General features: G+C 42.6%; 2 protein-coding genes across 4 annotated transcripts; one reads left to right on the top strand and one right to left on the bottom strand.

Annotated features, from left to right (window-relative positions):
* Positions 1 to 5,459: 5,459 nt before the first annotated feature.
* On the bottom strand, positions 5,460 to 16,286 carry LOC121567803 (protein FAM234A). Its single transcript, XM_041878104.2, has 12 exons — positions 16,141 to 16,286; positions 15,111 to 15,404; positions 14,775 to 14,885; positions 10,548 to 10,730; positions 10,103 to 10,227; positions 8,965 to 9,097; positions 8,539 to 8,671; positions 8,173 to 8,316; positions 7,854 to 7,935; positions 7,568 to 7,720; positions 7,200 to 7,302; positions 5,460 to 6,864 (listed from the first exon to the last, which is right to left on the bottom strand). Exons 2-12 carry the CDS (start codon positions 15,367 to 15,369, stop codon positions 6,653 to 6,655), a joined length of 1,638 nt encoding a protein of 545 aa, XP_041734038.1. The 5' UTR covers positions 15,370 to 15,404; positions 16,141 to 16,286; the 3' UTR covers positions 5,460 to 6,652.
* A 165-nt stretch (positions 16,287 to 16,451) lies between these two features.
* Positions 16,452 to 23,909, top strand: LOC121567788 (putative RNA-binding protein Luc7-like 1). 3 transcript variants are annotated; one of them, XM_041878076.1, is made up of 10 exons: positions 16,452 to 16,636; positions 20,123 to 20,217; positions 20,446 to 20,544; positions 21,840 to 21,950; positions 22,052 to 22,195; positions 22,446 to 22,622; positions 22,825 to 22,913; positions 23,094 to 23,135; positions 23,239 to 23,403; positions 23,508 to 23,909. In XM_041878076.1, exons 1-10 carry the CDS (start codon positions 16,576 to 16,578, stop codon positions 23,656 to 23,658), a joined length of 1,134 nt encoding a protein of 377 aa, XP_041734010.1. In that variant the 5' UTR covers positions 16,452 to 16,575; the 3' UTR covers positions 23,659 to 23,909. The 3 variants fall into 3 exon arrangements, with proteins under 3 accessions (XP_041734010.1, XP_041734016.1, XP_041734024.1); XM_041878082.2 differs by having other exon boundaries at positions 16,609 to 16,636; positions 18,834 to 20,217; XM_041878090.2 differs by lacking the exon at positions 16,452 to 16,636 and adding an exon at positions 18,012 to 18,904 and having other exon boundaries at positions 19,193 to 20,217.
* Positions 23,910 to 25,040: the final 1,131 nt, after the last annotated feature.

Below are 25,040 nucleotides of genomic sequence, written 5' to 3'. Positions count from 1 at the left end.
TAGATGGAGTCCACACATATTCTTACTGTGTGGTAATTGATTGCATGTCAGCATCACTACAGCCTGGAGTGTAGTTCTTTAATTCTCAACCTTTATGTTGCCTTTATCAGTAAGCATGTGAAGAACATAATTTTATTCAATCACATGAAGGACAAAACACTCAGAAACAGATTAGACTATACATGTACATCAGTTCTCATACTGGGTAAACAATATGAAAAGAATTAGACTATATGTACACCACCGGTCAAAAGTTTTAGAACACCTACTCATTCAAGGGTTTTTCTTTATTTTAACTATTTTCTACATTGTAGAATAATAGTGAAGACATCAAAACTATGAAATAACACATATGGAATCATGTTTTAACCAAAAAAGTGTTAAACAATCAAAATATATTTGAGATTTGAGATTCTTCAAATAGCCACCCTTTGCCTTGATGACAGCTTTGCACACTCTTGGCAACAAATTTGTGCACCAAATTTGAGAGAAATACGCTTTTTGTGCGTATGGAAAATGTCTGAGATTTTTTATTTCAGCTCATGAAACATGGGACCAACACTTTACATGTTGTGTTTATATTTTTGTTCAGTGTATTCCATTTTATTCACACACTTAATAGACGATCAAGACATTTGAATTTGTTTGGTGAAAGCAATATTACAGACAAGACTAATTGTAGGCTATACCATTGGACACATTACAGTAACATCTAGATAAATACATTAGCTATATTGTCACAAGTAGGATATTCAATTTATTTATGCTAGAAATTTGGATCACATGCCTATGTAATTTGATTGTAAGAATGTAAGGATAAAAATGTATTTACATGCTAAATAGTCATCCACCCAGAACAGTAAACATGCGTTGATAATAACCAATGATAGGTGGCAACATCAACCATTTATGAGCATGTAGTGCCTTTTGCTTCCAAGAAAACAGAAAAAGGTTGTCTCCCACAATGCTTTGGTTCTGACTTCAAGTTGCAGAGCAACTGCAGACATTTCCAGTCGACTGCGTTCGAAAGTGCATGACCTTTGATCACATGGTTGTTGTAAAGGTCATGCAGTCGGAAAAATGATTATACCCATAATGCAACACACTTTGAAAGGCGTTGGCCAATGTTGGTCAACGTCTTGACAAAAGTGATCCACTCGAACGCGCCCATTAATTAAGTAATAAAGCCGACCCTAGTGAGATGTGACCGACCCGTAGTCAACCCATGTAGATTAGTGGGTTTGCTGTAACATTTCCGTACTTCCCTTTCTTTAACAACGCATTTTTATATTGGGAGAAAAGTATTACGCTATAGCCCAAACAATACACTGTCATTGTGTATAGTAACTACTAATATGTAGCCTATTTTCTAACTGGTCAAGCTTCCCACCATAACACAGCTTCATTCATGAAGTCTCTTTTCTAATTCAATTTATTTTATAATATTTGAAATTACAACATAATTTAGGCCTAGATTCAAATCAGATTAAGCATTAACCAGCAATAGCAGACACCCCCATAGATTTATGTTTTGACAGTGTATGAGGTTCAACTGAGTTGGAACTTTCAAATCGGTGTGCAGCTTCTCTTGTGATTCGTCATGAAGCCACACCCATCCCACTCGTGTTAAAAAGGTACAATATGCAGAAATCACTCTGCCATTTCCTTGTTGCTAAAATTCTTAGTTCGCCTAAAGCCTAATTTTAGTTTATGTGACAAAACAAGCAAGTATAGTGTAGAGAATCATTGTACCATCTAAACTGCTGTGAAATATATTTTCCATAACCAAAAATATTATATTTTCAGCTGGTGTACAACACCAAAAGTAAAATACGCAAAAACTAAACTTAAGAACGGGAAGCATAAAAATATTGCATATAGAACAGCTCTACTGCTTCTTAGACTTGCTTTCAATGAGAATGACAGATGACCAAATTCACAGAAATGCGAGTTGTGTCGCCCAAAAAGTTACATATTGCAGCTTTAAAAGTTCAGAACGATAAAGTCTATATATAGAAATAATGATGCTCAAATTGAAAATCATTAAATGAAATAATGATGATTTCTATCAGCCTAATCAAGGTGTAAATTACAAATCACATTCCAGTGTTCGAACTTGTAAACAATGCTGCATGGGATTTGTCTTCATGTGACTCCCTTTCCATGCAGCCAATAGAGTACCACAGTATGAGTCATAATACCCATAAAACCTAGTGGTCAAGCAAGGAAATGGTTCCAATCATTTTTCAGTTTGGGAAAAATGATTGGAACCATTTCCCTGTTTGACCGCTAGGTTTTATGGGTATTATGACATCTCCACTGTGGGGCTCTATGGCAATGTCCACTTCAAGCATTTATTATAGTCCTAAACGTGTATGCATACGCAGTGTTCTAGAATATTGGACCGTTGCCTTTCATACTTTTCGAATTCTCAGCGCAGCTCAAGCGATTTCTCCAACTGTCAACACATTCTAATGAATAGAGGACGCATACCAGGAGACGCGCGTTTGGGCTGTGCGTCCCCCGCAGATGGTGGTCTCAGAGCCATGTAGCTATGTTAGAATGGGACGTAGGACTATCGCGTCCTAGCGTCTGTGGACTATGATTTATGCATTGTCCGCTATAGATATACAGTGAGCTCCATAATTCATTGGACAGTGACAAATTTTTTTGTTATTTTGGTTCTGTACTCTAGCACTTTGAGTTTGAAAGGATACAATCTTTGTATTCATCTTTGTCTCATCTGTCCACAATACTTTTTTCCAGAACTCTTGGGGCTCTTTTAGGTGCTTTTTAGCAAACTGTAATCTCGCCTTTCTGTTCTTCAGGCTTATCAGTGGTTTGCATCTTGTAGTGTACCCTCTGTAGTCCTGCTGTTGTAGTCTTCTACGTATGGTAGACTTTGACACATCTACACCTGCATCCAGGAGAGTGTTTTTGATCTGTTGGGCTGTTGTCAGGGGTTTTTTCTTCACCATAGAGAGTATTCTCCGGTCATCCACTACAGTGGTCTTCCTCGGTCTACCGGGTCTTTTGACATAATTGAGTTCACCGTTTTTTTTCTTCTTCTTGTTAATGATGAACCAAACTGTTGACTTGGGCATGGCCAGGGTTTTTGCAATGTTCCTGATTGATTTTCATTTCATTTACATTTTACATTTACGTCATTTAGCAGACGCTCTTATCCAGAGCGACTTACAAATAGGTACATTCACCTTATAGCCAGTGGGATAACCACTTTACAATGTTTTTTTTTTTTTTTTGGGGGGGGGGGTAGAAGGATTACTTTATCCTATCCCAGGTATTCCTTAAAGAGGTGGGGTTTCAAATGTCTCCGGAAGGTGGTGAGTGACTCCGCTGTTCCACCATTGGGGTGCCAGAGCAGCGAACAGTTTTGACTGGGATTTCTGAGCCTTATGACAGCCAGCTTCATTTGCATCAACACTGCTGTCTTCCTCATGTTTTCACACCCCAACAACAACCTCCAAAGGCAATAGCAAAGTCTAGAATCAATACTATTCATCAACAGCTCTCCTGCATTCACTAACGACACAAATGAATACACCTGCCTAACGACACACGTCTGTGAAGCCAATTTAACAAATACTTGTAGTACCTTAAAATGGGGGGACCATGTACAAAAGGTGCTGTCATTTCTAAACGGTTAATCCGATATATATGAAAATACCCTCAAATTAAAGCTGACAGTCTGCACTTCACCCTCATTGTATCCTTTCAACCTCAAAGTGCTAGAGTACAGAACCAAAATAATGGTCACTGTCCAATGAATTATGGAGCTCACTGTATGTTGCGTTCAAAACAACTTGGAACACGGAAATCTCCGACTTCCGAGCGTTCGAAGACAACTAGGAACTCAGAATAGTTTTTTGCTCTGACTGGGAAAAATAGTTTTGAACGGTTATCCAACTCGGAATTTCAAGTCGGGACACTCGGGCCCCTTTCTAGAGCTCTGACTTTCCGACCTGAAGATCACTGACATCCAGTGGTGTAAAGTAACTAAATAAAAAAATACTTTGAAGTTCTACTTAAGTCGTTTTTTTGGGTATCTGTACTTTACTATTTATTTTGTTTCAATCTTTTACTTTTACTCCATTCCTAAAGAAAATATGTACTTTTGTTTTTACTCCCATACATTTTCCCGTACACCCAAAAGTAGCCTACTCTGTACATTGAGAATGCTCATGCTGGACAGCAACATGCACTAATTCAAGAACCGATCAATATATCACATTGTCATCCCTACTGCCTCTGATCTGGCGAAATCACTAAATACAAATACTGAGTTTGTAAATTATGAGTCCTGGCTGTCCATAAATAAATAAAAAAACAAGAAAATTGTGCCATCGGGTTTGCTTAATATAAAGAATTTGATGTATAGCTTTTACTTTTTACTTCTACTCAAGTATGACTATTGAGTACCTTTTCAACCACTGTACATAAGTACATTTAAAACCAGATACTTTTAGTATTTTACTGGGTGATTTTCACTTTTACTTGAGTCATTTCCTATTACATTTACATTACATTTTAGTCATTTAGCAGACGCTCTTATCCAGAGCGACTTACAGTTAGTGAATACATATGTTTTTATACTGGCCCCCCGTGGGAATCGAACCCACAACCCTGGCGTTGCAAACGCCATGCTCTATCAACTGAGCTACATCCCTGCCGGCCATTCCCTCCCCTACCCTGGACGACGCTGGGCCAATTGTGCGCCACCCATGAGTCTCCCGGTCGCGGCCGGCTGCGACAGAGCCTGGATTCGAACCAGGATCTCTAGTGGCACAGTTAGCACTGCGATGCAGTGCCTTAGACCACTGCGCCACTCAGGTATCTTAACTTTTACTCAAGTATGACAATTGAACACTTTTTCCACCACTGCTGACGTCATGATTTGACCTCGTATTTTTCAGAGTTCCCATGCTGCATTAAAAAAACTGGGAACTTGGAAAAATACAAGGTCAAATCATGACTTCAGTTATCTTTAGGTCGAAAAGTCAGAGCTCTAGAAATAGGCCCTAGTTCCCGAGTTGGAATTCCGAGCTGGATGACCGTTGATTTTTCCCCAGTCGGAGCTTGTTTTTTTACGAGTTCCGAGTTGTTTTGAATGCACTGAAGTCGGAAGTTGGAGATTTCCGACTTCCCAGATCCGAATTCCCAGTTGTTTTGAACGCGGCACAAGTTGTATTGAAAATCACCAATAATGCTGGGAGTAGCTTGCGGATTTGACAGCTCATGCAGTTCAACCTAGTCTGGCTGACACGCAACTACACAGCAAGCTGTGACTCAAGTCAGGAACTTCGAGAGCTGGGGGGGGTATTCTACAAAGTAGGATCAATGAGTTAGCCAGCTAACTTGCCTAAATATTCTGATGTAACTTTTTTTTTTTTTTTTTAAGATAAGCTTGAAATGGGCATGGTCTAATTGATTCAACAAACAAAAACATATCTAAGATTAGCTCTTTTAATGAACCAGAAAAATCAATAGTTATTTCTGGTTGCAGATTCTGCGATAGAAATGTAAGGGTCATTTCCGATTGAGCCGACGTGTAGCATTTACCGTGAATGCAGTCTCCGCTAAAGCAGGAACATTACCTTTACATTTCAATCACACTGTAAAGTTGAACTTCTGTGATACGGATTGAATAGAGACCCAAGTTCCACCTCCAACACCACAAAAACAACAGCTATGCGGGTTAATAGATAGTCAAATGAGAAGGAAAAACCAGCTCAAAAGGAAGCCTGTTCTACAGGTTCAATATATTAATGTATAAGGCAAACGATAAAACCCCCATTCCCATAAAATATCACTTTAAGGCATAATTTTTTTTTAAGAGATGGGGGGGAGAAACAAAGCATTTTGAATCATGTGCTATGTAGGTAGCCCATAAGAATTTTCTCAAGCTTTCCTTTCCCCGTCATCTTTTGCCGGATTTGAACGTCAACACACAGATCACCAGAAACATTCAACTTTCAAGGCTTGAGTCCCTCATACAGGGCCTACAGTTCTGTCAAGGTGCATTTAAAAGACCCTAATTTACAGCAACTTGGAATAGTACAGTACCTGCTACTAGTTTCATCTGATTGTCAACTACCACAGTACCTCTGGCTACAATATAAGGCTATGACTTTTCATTTAATATGGAAGCAGTAACCTTAAATAATTTTACCAACCACAGGGTTGCCCATGCAGCTCTTTGGGGCTATTAGTGTCTCTTTATGTTGCATAACATAAACAGTCACTGTAGCCATCTTTACAGAGACTAAAAACTATCCCACACGGTGGCCCTCTAGTTGTGCATAAATGAATTAAGATACAGTACCTCATCATACCATATTGCCTAGTTGGTATGCCCTGGCAGTCTTTGGTGATTATTGCGGTTATTAGTTGCATAGATGCAAAGCTAAGTCTGCATCTACCTCGTCTATTTCTGCACTAAGAAAACTGAGCTGAACTAATCTGATTGTCATGAGACAGTTGGAATACAAGGTCAACAGAAGAAGGTTTAGTAGTCAGCAGTAAAGTAACCATAGCTACACAGTTTGGTTGGTTGTCAGCAGTAACGGTAGTCATAGCTATTGTAACACAGTTTAGATATCAGCAGTAACGTTGTCATGGTAACAGCGGCCTGTCACTCATCGCTGAAGCGCAGTCTCTGGAAGGCCTCTTTGATGTCCTCGTTAGTGTCTTTGCTGCTTATGGAGACAATGCGGAGGACCTGGCTGTCGGTGACGTCCTGTTTCAGTTTGCGCTTGCTGAGGACCACCGTCCCCTCCGTCCCCTCCCCCTGGGGCCCCGTCAGCAGGATGTAGCAGGCGTGGCGCCCCCGCTCCAACAGGGTGGCTAGGACAGGCAGGAAACACATGGACAACAAGTGGTTTAGGGTTTCGAGAACGGTCATTATCCTCAAGTGCAGTAGACTAGGGCTGGGGCTGAAAACGTTACTAGCTGTCAAATCCCTGCATCCTCCCGTCCTTTTTTTCCTCACCTCCCTCTCAAAGCGGATTGGAGGAGAGGATCCAAGGTCCCTCCCAAATGTCAGCCATTTGCCAAGCTGATCTGAGGCCTTTGATCCTCACCCAGGAGAGTCATGACATAACATTTTCAGACAGCCTAGATATTGAGACGGTTCATTGGTCACCCATTATGATATTGTTTTGCTCAATCATGTAGCTCACCTTTAAATGCGATAATGTGGTCCATGACGTTGCTCTTCTCCAGGAGAACTGTGGAGTAGTGGGGATACAGCATGTAGGAGCGCCGCTCCTCACTCAAATCGCTCTGGAGGAAAGCATTCATTTAGAAACAGGTCAGCATGTCTAGAGAACACCAATATGACAGATGTGAATGTGATCGACCTGGGTTCGAACCCGGGTATGCTGCATGCCACAAGCATGCGCTAGCCCACTGAGCTAAATCCTAGGCATTAACTCGGGAAGCTAACACAAGCCTTCAGATTCTCAGGCAAGGTTACACGAACACAGTGTGAGATGTAACGAGATGAAGATCAGTGAATGATCTGTTCTTATAAAGTCACTGCACTCACTGTGGAGTTGGCCTCTGACGGCATCAGCCCCCAGAACATGAACACAGAGAAGGAGTTGATGGTGTTGACTGAGGCTGGCTTGGGTGAGTTGGGGCTTGCCAGTAGGTTGACCTCCCACAGTGTGCCTCCAGTGTTTCCGTCCAGGATCACCACCTGCAATACACACAGACCAGGGATGGATGTCGCATTCAATGCAAATGCAGCAGGAGTGGAAAAACAAAAGGCATGAAATACCCAGCAGGTAAGTTGGGTCTCTTCTATTGCTTCCAAGCTGGTCCCAACGTACCCTTTTAATGTGGTTGCCAATGTCCTCCTCGATCACTATGTCGAGTGTGCCATCTTTGTTGAAGTGGCCAAAGGAAGGCTCGCTGAGGGGAGAGGAGAAACTTACTTAAAACCCTCCCATTCAGTACACGACATTGGTCCAAATACCTTGGTTATCGTAGTTGTCGTCACACACACACACCACACAGGAATTCGGAGCGTGGCAATTTACTACAAATGTTAAGGAATACGAGGAGGTTGTTAGTCAATATTGTGTATTGAGTAAGCTCCATGACAATGTTAACTAACTAATCAGTGTGTAGGGTGATGTCGTTTTCCACCTGAGGACTGTGCTGGTGTTGACTCTCCACAGTGAGTTCAGACTGTCGCCATCTATCAGCTCCACACTGCCCCCAGTGACCAGTAGCAGGTTGGAGGGACCCTCTGCCTTCCCTGTCCTCAACACGTGTCTCAATGACCCAGACCTGCAGGGGAGGAACGGCCGTCAAAGGAAAGCCTCCATGTTAGCATTAGCAATTCATTTCAGTCTATGGTCCAGGTTATTAGAAATAAGACAAGAGAAATGATCATTTAACCAGTAGACGTTTGGTATATTGGTGTTATGTTTTGCTCCCAAGCTGTGACATTGAGGCATTGTGTGAATTGTGTGAATTGTGTATTAGCATCTAGCTGCTGCGCCATCTTACTCATAGATTGATACAAGGCCAGAGGAGTCATTGGCTTTGCTCTCCCAGTGCTTGTCCTTCTTCAGGCCTTTCTCCATGCCTGCCTTAGCCTGGGCTGCAATCCTCCACAGGGCCAGGCCATACAACCCTGAGTCTGGGGAGAGGGGACAAAGGAAAGTGACAACAGTCATATATTATTACACTAACATCAATATGTTGTGGGCTGTAGCCAACAGGCCATATAGGACCCTTAAAATCAATATACTGGTATAGCTCACTGATCATTGGACAAGGTCGCATACAGTAGGACCGGAATCAATGTGGTCTACCACATAGAATGGTATGAGATCAATCATTTGGTCAGTGAGTTATTGGCTTTTTAACGATACACTAACAGCAGATCAGTAAATGAGCTCACTCGCAGGCTTTGGCAAATGGCTTGCTCACCTTTCTGGAGCAGTACATAGTTGGAGCCTTTCCCTGTGGAGTGGAGGAGATGCATGGCACACTCAGCTGTGTCCAGAACCACCTCTGAGCCAATCTGGACACCCGTCTTTCCTGAGAGGATCACCAGCTGTGTCTAGAGAGCAGAGAATAACAACAGAACAAACTGACTTGAGGTCTTCTGTTGAAGACATGTGGCCTGTCACCTAAAACCCTCACAAACTTTTACAGATGCACAATTGAGAGCATCCTGTCGGGCTGTATCACCGCCTGGTACGGCAACTGCACCGCCCGCAACCGCAGGGCTCTCCAGAGGGTGGTGCGGTCTGCCGAACGCATCACCGGGGGCAAACTACCTGCCCTCCAGGACACCTACAGCACCCAATGTCACAGGAAGGCCAAAAAGATAATCAAGGACAACTACCACCTCAGCCACTGCCTGTTCACCCCACTATCATCCAGAAGGCGAGGTCAGTACAGGTGCATCAAAGCTGGGACCGAGAGACTGAAAAACTGCTTCTATCTCAAGTCCATCAGACTGTTAAACAGCCATCACTAGCACAGAGAGACTGCTGCCTACATACAGACTTGAAAATCACTGGCCACTTTAATAAATGGAACACTAGTCACTTTAATAATGCCACTTTAATAATGTTTACATATCTTGCATTACCCGTCTCATATGTATATACTGTATTCTATACTATCTATTGCATCTTAGCCTATGCGTTCTGGCAATGACATTGCTCATCCATATATTTATATATTCTTATTCCATTCCTTTACTTAGATTTGTGTGTATTAGATAATTGTTGTGGAACTGTTCGATATTACTTGCTAGATATTACTGCACTGTCGGAACTAGAAGCACAAGCATTTCGCTACACTCGCAATAACATCTGCTAACCATGTGTATGTGACCAATACATTTGATTTGAAGGTACTGGCACAGAGGTTGCCATTTCATGTGTAAAGCGCACATTTTCTCATACATTATTGTCCTGTGTTTTAAAGCAGAAATATAAAACGTAAACAGTGAAAATCCTATAATATTGCATAATCTAGTCTGAGCGGGTGTCATAAGGCACACAGCTGGTGAGTGTGACTAAACTGAGACGTCGAGGACGCCCTTGAGGTTTACCTGCGTTGGGCTGGGGGCCACCAGAGCCACGTCGCTGACCCCGTCCCCATCCAGGTCTGAGACACTGAGGACCGGTAAGGTGCTGCTCAGGTTGTGAGGCTGGGGCCGCGCCCACGTCACCACTCCTGTACAGACATACCAGGTATTCAGAATGCACTCACAGCTACAAACCCCCTCCAACAGAAATCATGACAAAGTTTTCATCGAAGTGAGTCTGGTTACAAAATAGTGATGTGAGACAGACCAAACTATCATGCATTAGTGGGATATGAAGGCACATATTTGCGCTTTACGAAACACATGAGGAGAGACAATATGAATGCTTGAAGCGTGATGTTCAACCACCATTGTGGTGGAAAAGGTGTGAAAACATGACTACACGTTCTGGCTCAGGTGGTTTGTGAGATAGTAGAGAGAGATGTGAGTAAATGAGTGAGTCACTCACCAGTGTATTTGTCGATGGCAGTGAGCTGGTTGGAGTGGGACAGCAGGCAGCCCCTGTCGGTCTCTCCCAGGCCATCTAGACCACACTGGGCCCAGTGGAACTCAGGGGCCAAGGGCCGCTCCCACAGAGTCTCCCCGTTGGTCCCTGCTACCGCCGACACAAACACACAAGGTGTGTCCAGACCTGGAAGTCATACAGCACACCTGAATCTCACAGACACTGCCAAGCTACAGATTTTACAATGACACAGCAGATAATATATTGGGTAGAACAATTACAATAGGTTCATTACAATAGGAATTAGGAAACAGTATCTCTGTATTGAGGGGACTTTAGCTTGTCTTCTGGGAATCTTTGGCTGGCAGCCTCTACTTTTACTGGAATCTCAGTGAAACCATTCTACAAAAGCAGCTACATACTCTTCATTATTGTGCTTAAAAATGCCCAATGCAGCAGTTTTTATATCAATATCAAATTATTTCTAAGTACCAATTAAGTACCTACAGTGCATTCGGAAAGTATTCAGACCCCTTCCCTTTTTCCACATTGTTACGTTACAGCCTTATTCTAAAAATGGAATGAATACATTTTTTTCCCTCATCAATCTCCACACAATACCCCATAATGACAAAGCGAAAACAGGTTTTTAGAATGTTTGCCAATGTATAAAAAATAAAAAAACAGAAATACCTTATTTACATAAATATTCAGACCCTTTGCTATGAGACTCGAAATTGAGCTCAGGTGCATCCTGTTTCCATTGACCATCCTTGAGATGTTTCTACAATTTGATTAGAGTTCACCTGTGGTAAATTAAATTGATTGGACATGATTTGGAAAGGCACACACCTGTTTATATAAGGTCCCACAGTTGACAGTGCGTGTCAGAGAAAAAACCAAGCCATGAGGTCGAAGGAATTGTTCGTAGAGCTCCGAGACAGGATTGTGTCGAGCCACAGACCTGGGGAAGGGTACCAAAAAATGTCTGCAGCATTGAAGGTCCCCAAGAACACAGTGGCCTCCATCATTCTTAAATGGAAGAAGTTTGGAACCACCAAGACTCTTCCTAGAGCCGCCCAGCCAAACTGAGCAATCGGGGAAGAAGGGCCATGGTCAGGGAGGTGACCAAGAACCCGATGGTCATTCTGACAGAGCTCCAGAGTTCCTCTGTGGAGATGGGAAAACTTTCCAGAACGACAACCATCTCTGCAGCACTCCACCAAATCAGGCCTTTATGGTAGAGTGGCCAGACGGAAGCCACTCCTCAGTAAAAAAGGCACCTAAAGGACTTTCAGACCATGAGAAACAAGATTCTCTGGTCTGATGAAACCAAGATTGAACTCTTTGGCCTGAATGCCAAGCGTCACGTCTGGAGGAAACCTGGCACCATCCCTACGGTGAAGCATGGTGATGGCAGCATCATGCTGTGGTCCTCTGTAGCTCAATTGGTAGAGCATGGCGCTTGTAACGCCAGGGTAGTGGGTTTGATCCCTGGGACCACCCATACGTAAAAATGTATGCACTCATGACCTAAGTCGCTTTGGATAAAAGCGTCTGCTAAATGGCATATATTATTATTATTATTATTATGTTTTTCAGTGGCAGGGACTGGGAGACTAGTCAGGATCGAGGGAAAGATGAACGGAGCAAAGTACAGAGAGATCCTTGATGAAAACCTGCTCCAGAGCGCTCAGGACCTCAGACTGGGGCGAAGGTTCACCTTCCAACAGGACAATGACCCTAAGCACACAGCCAAGACAACGCAGGAGTGGCTTCGGGACAAGTCTCTGAACGTCCTTGAGTGGCCCAGTCAGAGTCCGGACTTGAACCCGATCGAACATCTCTAGAGAGACCTGAAAATAGCTGTGCAGCAACGCTCCCCATCCAACCTGACAGCACTTCAGAGGATCTGCAGCGAAGAATGGGAGAAACTCCCCAAATACAGGTGTGCCAAGCTTGTAGCATCATACCTAAGAAGACTCAAGGCTGTAATCGCTGCCAAAGGTGCTTCAACAAAGTACTGAGTAAAGGGTCTGAATACTTACAGTACCAGTCAAAAGGTTTGGACACATCTACTCATTCCAGGGTTTTTCTTTATTTTTACTATTTTCTACATTGTAGAATAGTGAAGACACTATGAAATAACACATATGGAATCATGTAGTAACCAAAAAAGTATCAAACAAATCAAATCAGATTCTTCAAATTAGCCACCCTTTGCCTTGATGAAAGCTTTGCACACTCTTGGCATTCTCTCAACCAGCTTCATGAGGTAGTCACCTGGAATGCATTTCAATTAACAGGTGTGCCTTGTTAAAAGTTCATTTGTGGAATTTCTTTCCTTCTTAATGCGTTTGAGCAAATCAGTTGCGTTGTGAGAAGGTAGGGTTGGTATACAGAAGATAGCCCTATTTGGTAAAAGACCAAGTCCATATTATGGCAAGAACATCTCAAATAAGCAAAGATAAACGACAGTCCATCATTACTTTAAGACATGAAGGTCAGTCAATACGGAACATTTCAAGAACTTTTAAAGTTTCTTCAAGTGCAGTCGCAAAAACCATCAAGCGCTATGATGAAACTGGCTCTCATGAGGACTGCAACAGGAAAGGAAGACCCAGAGTTACCTCTGCTGCAGAGGATAAGTTCATTAGTTACCAGCCTAAGAAATTGCAGCCCAAATAACAGACACATCTCAACATCAACTGTTCAGAGGAGACTGCGTGAATCAGGCCTTCATGGTCGAATTGCTGCAAAGAAATTACTACTAAAGGACACCAATAAGAAGAAGAGACGTGCTTGTGCCAAGAAACACGAGCAATGGACATTAGACCTGTCCTTTGGTCTGATGAGTCCAAATTGAAGATTTTTGGTTCCAACCGCTGTGTCTTTGTGAGACGCAGAATAGGTGAACGAATGATCGCATGTGTGGTTCTCACTGTGAAGCATGGAGGAGGTGGTGTGATGGTGTAAGGGTGCTTTGCTGGTGACACTGTCTGTGATTTATTTAGAATTCAAGGCACACTTAACCAGCATGGCTACCACAGTATTCTGCTACGATACACCATCCCATCTGGTTTGCCCTTAGTGGGACTCATTTGTTTTTCAACAGGACAATGACCCAACACACCTCCAGGCTGTGTAAGGGCTGTTTGACCAAGAAGGAGAGTGATGGAGTGCTGCATCAGATGACCTGACCTCCACAATCACCCGACCTCAACCCAAATGAGATGGTTTGGGATGAGTTGGACCGCAGAGTGAAGGAAAAGCAGTCAACAAGTGCTAAGCATATGTGGGAACTCCTTCAAGACTGTTGGAAAAGTATTCCAGGTGAAGCTGGTTAAGATAATGCCAAAAGTGTGCAAAGCTGTCATCAAGGCAAAGGGTGGCTACTTTGAAGAATCTCAAATATATTTTGATTTGTTTAACACTTTTTTGGTTACTACATGATTCCACATGTGTTAAATCATAGTTTTGATGTCTTCACTATTATTCTAAAAAATAAATTAAGAGAAACCCTTCAATGAGTAGGTGTGTCCAAACTTTTGACTGGTACTGTATGTAAATGTAAAATTTCTGTTTTTATTTGTAATAAATGTGCAAAAAATTTCTAAACCTGTTTTTGCTTTGTCATTACATTTACATTTTAGTCATTTAGCAGGCATTTCAGTCATTATGGGGTATTGTGTGTAGATCGATGAGGGAAAAAAACATTTTAATCAATTTTAGAATACGGCTGTAATGTAACAAAATGTGGAAAAAGTAAAGGGGTCTGAATACTTTCCGAATGCACTTTAACAGATTTCCATTAAAATGTGCAAAAATAGCTTTTTAACAAAAAACCTTCTCAAGCAAGAATTTTGATAGGACTGTCTGGGAGTGGTCAGAATGGGGAGGGGAAAACTGAAAACTAGCTGTTATTGGCAGAGAGGTTTGGAACGCTCTTTGTTATTGGTCTATTAAGCAACGTACTGCATGGTGATGTCACCATGGAAAGCTGAAACTCCCGCCCATGCAAACCTGCTGATTAGAAGGTCCTGTGTCGATTGTTTTTCCAACCAGCAGTTATCAGGAAACAACACATTTTTTTCACACTTTTACAGTGTTAGTTTCAACAGCTGTCTACAATATGACAGTTAAACACAGGAAAAACATAATTTTGACTGCACTGGGCCTTTAGCAAGACAAAGTATGAAGCATTTGCTGTAAGACCTGTATTCCTAGTACCTTCAGCAAAACAGCTAACGTTCTGACTGCCCTCTGAGTCCTTCAGGACAAACAGCACGTCCATCACTTTGTCTTTGCTTGCATCCTCTATGGCCAGGAAATCATAGGTGGCTGTGAGAGAAAGGAAAGGAAGTAAGTTTAACCTTTTGGGTAAAGAAACAAACAGTACATCTACGGCTGGTTTCCCAGGCAGTTAAAGCCTGATCCTGTACTAAATGCTATTTCCATGGAGATTGAGACTTTTTCATCCAGCCCATAGTGCAAAACAACAGAGGGGTTAAATAACTTATTAATTGGCCTTCTCTGGTCTATTGTGTTACTGTATCTCTTCCACACCTGCTTGGGGGAAGGTGCGGTTCCAGAAGGTGAGGTATTGCGGCCGGACGGGACAGGGGATGATGAAAGAGAAGGCGAAGACGATGATGAGGCAGAGGAAGAGGGAGAGGAAGAAGGCAGCCGTCCTCCAGTGGGACAACTTGGCCAGACCCAAACTCTTCTTCTTCTTGGTCTGCGCTGGTGGTGCCACTTCCCCAACCTCAACCCCATCCTCCCTCTTCAGAGGGTCAGCTTCTGTGGCATGGTCTGTTGGCTCCATTATCTCCTCAACAATGTGTCATAGCCCGAACAGACCTAAACACATAGAAAATGTGGTGGAAAGGACACAAACATGTACCGCCCCCAGCATTGACACAGTACCAAAGGTATTTCTGTCTGCCTGTGGGACTCCAGCCATTTCCACACCCGCCATCTCACTACAAACATTTTCAAGTTTGCCTCCAGAAATTGCTGAACAAAACAATAACATGCTTAACCCATGACCTTAGCTAGCTACCATGTAACAGCATGCAGATTATATCCTGAGGTACAATTTCAGTGTTTCATTCTAGCTATTCACCCTGACTCCGAGTCCGTATGGGTTGTGGATTCACCACTTCCATAAACTAAGAACTAACTAATCTCTCATGAACATATTCTCGTGGACAGATGAAACAGTCAATGACAAACTTTCGCGAGAGAATTTTACTTCTGAGTAACCTAGATCAAGAATTAGCTAACGTTAACGTTATTTGGCTACGGTAATAATGCATAACATGTCAATTTAGCGAGTTAATTTCATTGAAAGCCTATGGGTCAAGATACCAAAACTCCTAACTAGCCAACTTAGCTTACTAGCTAGCTAACAGTTAACGTTAGCATAGCTAGCCTAGTAGCTAGATAACGCGTTACAGGCTCAAAACTTATTCGTTGGCATTCTCTCAGACAAGACTAGTTAGCTAGCTAGCTATCTAGATAGTGTCACCATTCACTTTCCAGACCTTAAACAAATGTATCATTTTTTTCAAGTAGTTGAATTATTTTATCTTACTTTAGAAGCTACTTCTGTCCGTGTCTTTGTTTAATCGAGAACTGTCAATCCAACTTCAACTGCGTAAACAATTCACACCTTTGACAGGACCTACTAACTATCGTGAAATGGTCACCGCAATATGGAATCATTGGGACGTCCCAACCTTAACCATAAACCTTACCTTAACGTTAAAATTAACGTCCCAAGGATACCAGATAGCACAGACCATCGTGAAATGAGCTAATTTGAGTTCAAGTGGCTGTGAGTGGTTAGTTACCAAGCCACTCCAATTGGCCAATTCTAGCATAGAGGAAGTGTCGTAATTTCCTTAACTGAGAAAGCAGGGGCTGGCGAGATCGTTGAAGAAGCCTGTCCAAAGAATAAACATATTGCATTAATAATATAGGATACTCGTCTGTTTTGTGTTAAGCTTTGAAGAATTAACCCACAACAATGTCGGCCCAAGCTCAAATGAGAGCTTTGCTCGATCAACTAATGGGGACAGCGAGGGATGGTGAGTAGCAAAACGGCGGCGGCGGCTAGCTTGTTAGCTAAAAGATGGAGCTAGTCAGAGATACTTTTCTAAGGCTGCGTTTACACAGGCAGGCCAATTCTGATATTTTTTCCACTAATTCGTCTTTTTACAATCACATCAGATCTTTTCACATCAGATCGTTTTCAGAGCTGATCTGATTGGTAAAAATACCAATTAGTGGAAAAAAACAGAATTTGTCTGCCTGTCTAAACGGAGCCTAATATGTCTGAGCCAGTGGCTTGCACTTAGCCTACTAGCTAGCTAGTTGGCTATCTAGCTAACTAGTTTTATGGCGTGTTTCAGTTGGACATACCTTGAATGAATGGCGTACAAGAGGACACCTGTGTAACATAAAGCAGCTCAATCATGATTTGGCCCCGGCCTAGTTGTTGTTTCGCGATTTAATGTTTGTATCCATAGCTAATGACGTCCACTCCGGCATTCATTGTTGATAGACCAGCTGGCTAGATCAGTAATGATCAACTAGACGCCCCACTGCGGGACCCTGAGTTTTCAAGTGGTCCCTGAAAAAGCGGGGATAAAACTCATGGTAAAGCTAATCAATTTCAATCGGATGTATTTTTACTACACACATTCACGTTCTTATGTTGTTCAGTGAGGTACATGGCTAGCCAGGGTTGGGGTCAATTCCATTTAAATTCAGGAAGTACACTGCAATTCCATTCCAATTCTCTTAAATGCTTTTCAATTAGAAACATTTAGAATTATAATTTGGTTTACTTTCTGAATTGACTGGAATTGAAACGGAATTGACCCCAACCCTGAAGTTAATTATATTTAGCAAGGCCTACATACAGTATTTAGGATAACAAAGCTAGCCTACCTTGTAAATACTAAATAGTCAGTAAGGATATCTGGAGAGTCTGCAAGTCATTGACAGGAGGTTAAAACAGTTAGTCATACAGTGCACAGTATCTAGTATTGTGTAGCATTTGTACAAGCACCACTTCCATAGTAAATGACGTATCTAGCTACAAGGATACTAGCCCTACGAAGCTTGCCTTCACATATACAGTAAGTACAGTTATTTTAACAGTAGCCCTCTGTCTTAGGGCATTCTATAGCAACAGCTTGCGAGATATGCACCCGACCCGTTGCTGTACCTGTATTTAGCAGCACGTGTCCCGTGTTGGACAGTATCCGTAATTGGTAGACGGTTCTGATGGAAACATCGTCGTTTGCATCACCGAGCAGTGCCCAAGAAAGTATTAAATCCAATTGTTTGATGCTACCCCCACCCCCTCCAATCTAATTCAAAGATGGATTCACTCTCTTGCTTCTAGACAGGTAAACAGACTGTCTGCAATCATACCACTTCCTGTCACGAGCACTAGCCCAACAAAATGGTCACGGTGCTGCCAACCTCTGCAGCGGCTGCGATACCCATTAATGTTGCTGGCCGTGTTCGAGAGCGTCAACCTTGATGTATCATGGGTAAATTGTGACCGACGGACTGATCTACAAATAATAATGAGTCGTTATTTATGATGCAAGGTGATTTGTAGGTCAGTCGGCAGTCGCTTGCACTGTCGGCTGCAATGTCGAACAAGACCGTTTTGTTGATCCATGTGGGTGGCTGCACCGTGCCCATTTTGTTGTGCTAGTGCTCGTGACAGGAAGTGTTATTATTACAGACAGTCTGTATTTACCTGTCTAGAGGTGAGGGTGTGCCATGCAAGTGCACCGCTCAGGAATCCATCTTTGAATTAGTTTGGCGGGGGTGTGGGTAGCATCAATCAATTGTATTTAATACTTTCTTGGTCACCCTCCTGCGACACAAACAACGTATACCGATGACGGATACTGTCCAAAACAGGTACAGCAATGGGTTGGGCAAGCTGTCTCTATAGAATGCTATAAGACCCGGCTAATTAATAAATGACAACATTAATAAAGGTGTCAAATTGGGCTACAAGGATACAAACATTGAAAACATAACAGCTGCCATTTAGTAAGGATGTCATGTATACAATGGTGACATGTAAAGTCTGATAAACTGACTTCAGTCCATGGTTCTTTTTTGGCCTTAATCAGCCTACCAAAGTGAGTTTGTGTCGAGTGAGTTTGTGTGTGTGTTGAGATGAATACAAATTCTTCCCGTACGTATGTTGCATACAAAGTGAACAATTGTGGCCCCTTTATTTTATTCATAAAGGTTCAGTGTATCTTTGCCAGCCTACATCAATCTGCAAAGGAGTTGCAGAAAAGCCTCATGTTCATCGAGCCGTGAGTCACACATGATTTTTAAAGCTGTTATGAATAATAATAATCCAAACAATTGTTTGCTTTCCGGAAGTTGTACTTTTTTTAGCATCACAACAATGGATATTAAAATCTTCAATGACACTTTGAATTACAATTTGGAAGCAGTAAATGCAGCTTGAATTAAGACGTTGCCTGGCTGCGTTGAAAGCCACGTTTATTGTCAAGCAGAGACAATATTAGCCATCGAAAAGCTTTGCACAGATCTTTTACAATCTGACTTGTGTATCATTCCACACTTCCCTACTACAGGTTTGGGCAAGAAAACAGTTCCCATTTATACTTTTCTACAGCGGGTTTAAAATTCTGCAGCTGAGGTCTTGGAGATTGCAGATGGGTACAGTATGTTGCAGCTCGCAGTGTGTATAAAACTAACGTATTTTTCTTGGTTTTCTTTTCAATGTTCCATTTGTGTCAGGGACTTGGTCGGCGCCGACTATATGCTAGGCCTAAATCTATTTTAAATGGTCTCATTTTGTTGAAATTAGGAGATCTAGCTGACACGGTAACAGCTGTTGCAGTGACACAGCCCAGTTAAGCTGAGTGGCAATGTCATGAGACCAAGGGAGCCTCATGAGCCTGTCACTGTCAATCATTAAAAACGCCCATACAGTAGGCTTACTACCATTTGGCTGTTGATTTTCTATAGGCCTATATTCTTTAATTGAACAGGTGCTTTCAGAATGCAATGACGAGAGTGGCAAGTCTGTCTTAGCACAACCATATTATTAAAATAGTATCGAGGCTCTGGTAAGGTAAGCCTCTAGGTCACAGCAGAAAATACAACAAGCCATAAGGGACACACCACTCTGGTCCCAATGCAGGCCCCATTGTTTACCAGATAAAACACTGACTGGTGAACCTGGGTTAGGTTTAAGATGACCTAAGTTTCAGCTTTAAACAGGTAAAAGCGTTTTTACAAAGCCACGTTTTTGGACATCTTAAGACAAAGTGGATGTCGTTGAATACTGTCCAAAGGCACACATTCTGTCAGTTGATGCTTTCTAGCTCAATATATCTATGTTAATTTCACCCAAATAAAGAGAATCCCAAGATGCAGTTGTAGAAATTGTCAAATCTATGCCCCTTTACCCTAATATGGGTATAAAGTATTGCATACCTCGCTCTAGTGGATTAGTAGCTATGTGAGGTCTTTCTGACTGTTGATTTTGCATGTTTCAGGGGATGAGACGCGGCAGAGGGTCAAGTTCACTGACGAGCGGGTCTGCAAAAGCCATCTCCTGAACTGCTGTCCCCACGACATCCTCTCTGGAACTGTAAGCAGACTAAGCACTCTCTCCTTCCATTGTCGCGTTTTGCCAGAAACCATTTGTTACCCTAATATGATTGATTGAATCAGCAGTTAAAGTCTAGTCAGTAATATTGGTTGATCTATTCTGAATATTTAGTGCAGTGACTGTTAACTACTTTCTAAAGTAGTTCACTGCAGACTATGTAGGAACTATGGCTGTGTCTTGACTAATTGATTTCGACTTCATCGACAGCGTATGGATCTGGGAGAATGTACGAAGACCCATGACCTGGCGCTCCGGGCCGACTATGAAATCGCCTCCAAGGAGAGAGAACTCTTCTTTGAGCTTGACGTAAGTGATGTCCACAGTCAGTTCAATTAAATGCATCTTAATTGATCCCTTCCGTGCAGAGTAAGTTTTTCTTCTTCTATACTGAACAAAGATCTAAACGCAACATGCAACAATTCCAAAGATTTTACTGAGTTACAGTTCATATAAGGAAATCAGTCAATTGAAATAAATTAATTAGGCCCTAATCTATGGATGTCATATGACTGGGAATACAGATATGCATCTGTTGGTCACAGATACCTTAAAGGTAGGGGCGTAGATCAGAAAACCAGTTAGTATTTGGTTGCATTTACCTCATGCAGCGCGACACATATCCTTTGCATGGAGTTGATCAGGCTGTTGATTGTGGCCTGTGGAATATTGTCCCACTCCTCTTCAATGGCTGTGCAAAGTTGCTGGATATTGTTGGGAACTGGAATACGCTGTCATACAAGTCGATCCAGAGCATCCCAAACATGCTCTGGTGAGTATGTAGGCCATCAAATAACTGGGACATTTACAGCTTCCAGGAATTGTGTACAGATATTGGGCAGTGCATTATCATGCTGAAACATGAGATGATGGTGACGGATGAATGGCGCAACAATGGGCCTCAGAATCTCTTCACGGTATCTCTGTGCATTCAAATTGCCATCGATTAAAATGCAATTGTGTTGTCCGTAGCTTATGCTTGCCCATACCATAACCCCATCACCACCATGGGGCACTCTGTTCACAACATTGACATCAGCAAACTGCACGCCCTCACAACGCCATACACGTGGTCTGCGGTTGTGAGGCCGGTTGGACGTACTGCCAAATTATCTTAAACGACGTTGGAGGCGGCTTATGGTAGAGAATTGAACATTAAATTCTATGGCAACAGCTCTGGTGGACATTCCTGCAGTCAGCATGCCAATTGCATGCTCCCTCAAAACTTGAGACATCTATGGCATTGTGTTGTGGGACAAAACTGCACATTTCACTTGCCTTTAATTGTCCCCAGCAAAAGGTGCACCTGGGTAATGCTGTTTAATCAGCTTCTTGATATGCCACACCTGTCAGTTGGATGGATTATCTTGGCAAAGGAGAAATGCTCACTAACAGGGATGCAAATGAATTCGTGCACCAAATTTGAGAGAAATACGCTTTTTGTGCGTGTGGAATATTTCTGCGATCTTCTATTTCAGCTCATGAAACATGGGGCCAATACATGTTGCGTTTTATATTTTTGTTCAGTGTTGTTCATTTTACCTGTGCAGCAGTTCGTGTTCCATTGACTTGTATGGAGTTGACTTTTCTGTGGTTGACTATAGGCTGTGGATCACCTGGAGTCTTTCATTGCTGATTGTGACCGTAGAACAGAGTTGGCCAAGAAACGACTGGTCGAGACCCAAGATGAGATCAGTGCGGAGGTGGCTGCGAAGGTGAGAGAGCAAGATGAACCTTGTTGTGGAGTGGAAGGACGACATGTTGTCGGAAACGTTCTGATCCAGACTGATGTATGATGTTGTGTGTGATTCTCCAGGCAGAGACTGTCCACGAGCTGAACGAGGAGATCGGGAAGCTCCTGGCCAAGGCAGAGCAGCTGGGAGCAGAGGGGAACGTGGACGAGGCCCAGTTGGTCCTACAGGAAGTGGAGAAGGTCCGCAGCAGGAAGAGGGATGCTGAGGTGAGGAGGAGGGGTTGTTTTCCTCGCAACACGTCTATTCCATCAAACTAGCCCTAACTATAAACCTGGGTCGTGTTCAGCAGGGCACACCTTAGCAAAAACATTTTGCAATGTAAAATTATGTTCTTATTGGACAAGTTTAAGTGGAACCATCCGGTTTCACTTCATTTTCACCATACTGAACTCGACCCCATTCTTTCCTATCCTGACTCATTCTCTTTTTCCATATCTTCTGTTTTCTGCTTCTCAGGAGGAGTACAGAAACTCCATGCCTGCCTCCAGTTTCCAGCAGCAGAAACTCCGTGTCTGCGAGGTGTGCTCTGCCTACCTGGGTCTCCACGACAATGACCGTCGCCTAGCCGACCACTTTGGCGGGAAGCTGCACCTGGGCTTCATCCAGATCAGGGAGAAACTGGAAGCCCTGAAGGTATGCTCTGAACCACCTCAGACCACATAGGTTGCTTAGTACACCTGGCAAGATGAGAGATCTTGGACTGATTTCCCGTTTTGAGGATTATGCAGGGACATTGTTTGGGATTAAAGCACTGCAAACGTCTATCTTTTGGGATTCCTTTGAATTTTGCCGCAAGGACTTTTTGACATTAGAATTTATTAATTTTTCAAATCAGAAAACCGTCCTTGACAAGCAGGAGAAGAGGAACCAGGATCGTCTGAAGAGGAGAGAAGAGAGGGAGAAGGAGGGGGGGGTGAAGAAGAGGTGGGTACAGGACTTAACTTTTCAGAAATAATTTAATTGATGTAGGCACATGATTTATAAACATGTTGGTGGTGATGGCAGCACTTCTTGGGAAAAATAATCGATTTATGTACTGTATGTGGAGGCAAATGGAGATATTTTCATAGAGGTATCTTCATTGTTTTGTCTGTCATTTTATAGGACCAAATCACGGAGCAGGGAACGGAGCAGGGAACATAGAAGGTTAGTATGGGCCCCCGGCCATCTGCTGCCATATGAATTATATTAGATACACGATATCATCGTTTATTACTGTATATAGGACTTCTCTGGGTCTGTGCTGCAGGTCCCGCTCTCGCGACCGTAGGAGACGGCGTTCCCGTTCCTCGTCTCGGGAGAGGCGGCGTTCCTCCCGCTCGCGCTCCAGGGACCGGGAGAGGAGGAGACGCCGCCGCTCCCGATCCTGCAGCAAGGGCCGCCGCCACAGCCACGAGCCCAGCACCAGACACAAGTAGGAGAACAAACACACATTACTCAAACACAATCATAAAACCACTTCTCATAATAAATACACATTGGATGTATGTGTAACAAGACCGTGTGGAATGGTTCCAGGTCATCCAGGGATCGAGAGCGCTCATCCAGAGACCGTTCACGGGAGCGAAGCAGGAAGAGGGGATCCTCCGAGCGGCGGCAGGACAGCAGGGATCAGAATGGGAGGACAGACTCCCGCCGGGCGGAGGACAGACACACCGGGGACCTCTGAGGACTCTCGCTGTCCAGCCATCCTCAAAACACAACCTCCTTTTGTCTCTCTTTCATACCTGTCCATAGATCTATAAGGACTCTCTCCTTGTATGAATCCTCCCTCCATTTCCTTAACAGCAATGTCCAGAGACGTTTTGCTTTGACAGATATTCCAGCCAACCCACTGTGTCCCAAATAAATAGAGCTTATATGACCATAAAGGTGTGTGTGTACATATTGTATATTGCGCATATATACATATATATGATGTGTTTGTGTATGTATGTGTGTATATATATATATATATATATATATCATTATATATATACATATCATTATATACACATATCATTATATATATATATATATATATATATAATGATGATATGTATTGCAATCAACAGCCATCACTAAAAACATACATTGCCAGGACTTTGTGCACCCCCACAACTATCATCCCCCACACCCTTATCCCAGGATATATCAAATCAAATTTTATTGGCCACATGCGCCGAATACAACAGGTGCAGACATTACAGTGAAATGCTTACTTACAGCCCTTAACCAACAGTGCATTTATTTTTAATAAAAAAGTAAAATAAAACAACAACAAAAAAGTGTTGAGAAAAAAGAGCAGAAGTAAAATAAAATATTCAGTAGGGAGGCTATATATACAGGGGGGTACCGGTGCAGAGTCAATGTGCGGGGGCACCGGCTAGTTGAGGTAGTTGAAGTAATATGTACATGTGGGTATATTTGAATATCTATAATTTTTCTAGCATTCAAATATATCCTGGGATAAGGGTGTGGGGGATGATAGTTGTGGGGGTGCACAAAGTCCTGGCAGTGTATGTTTTTAGTGATGGCTGTTGATTGCAATACATATGATTATATATATATATTCTATAAAATGATCCTAAATATACATTTTAAGTGGGAGTCAGTAGCTATAGAAATAATAAATGAATGACCATTGAATGAACCATAAACTTAAAGAATAGAGCGTTTCTGTGTTTTGATACTGTTATTTTTTAACTGTCAGGATTGCTGTGCGATTAAGACACTGCTTAATCCTACCTCCTGCGTACTGTCCTGGGTTGTGTTCATTAGGCACCAAACGGAAGAAACCGGACAAACAGGGAGGGGTCATCTGGATTCGTCCAATAAGAAAAGCACATTTTTACTTTCCTGTAAAAACGTAGCGAAAGGTTTTCAATTAGTGCCCTAATGAACACGACTCGGCATATTGCCTTGGATTGGCTTCTCTCTGCAAGGCCTTCTTCCCTTCCTAGAGGCTGTTTCACATTGCTGGTCGCAGCCATTTGCCACTTAAAGTTGCAAAAAATATTTACCATACCAGTAAGCATAGAATCTGTTCTGCACATATCTGACCAAAGATTG

Source organism: Coregonus clupeaformis, chromosome 1 (genome assembly GCF_020615455.1).
Source record: "Coregonus clupeaformis isolate EN_2021a chromosome 1, ASM2061545v1, whole genome shotgun sequence".
NCBI lineage: Eukaryota > Metazoa > Chordata > Actinopteri > Salmoniformes > Salmonidae > Coregonus > Coregonus clupeaformis.
The sequence above is the reverse complement of the archived record's forward strand: the minus strand, read 5'-3'. Positions and strand labels throughout refer to the sequence as shown.

Coding starts and splice junctions, on each gene's coding strand:
- LOC121567803 (XM_041878104.2), bottom strand. CDS start 15,369: ATGGAGCCAACAGACCATGCCACAGAAGCTGACCCTCTGAAGAGGGAG. Junction 9,098..10,102: donor TGGCCCCCAGCCCAACGCAG/GTAAACCTCAAG, acceptor TCTGCTCTCTAG/ACACAGCTGGTGATCCTCTC. Junction 7,303..7,567: donor CGTCAGAGGCCAACTCCACA/GTGAGTGCAGTG, acceptor GCTTTCCTCCAG/AGCGATTTGAGTGAGGAGCG.
- LOC121567788 (XM_041878076.1), top strand. CDS start 16,576: ATGTCGGCCCAAGCTCAAATGAGAGCTTTGCTCGATCAACTAATGGGG. Junction 21,951..22,051: donor GTGCGGAGGTGGCTGCGAAG/GTGAGAGAGCAA, acceptor GTGATTCTCCAG/GCAGAGACTGTCCACGAGCT. Junction 23,136..23,238: donor CGGAGCAGGGAACATAGAAG/GTTAGTATGGGC, acceptor TCTGTGCTGCAG/GTCCCGCTCTCGCGACCGTA.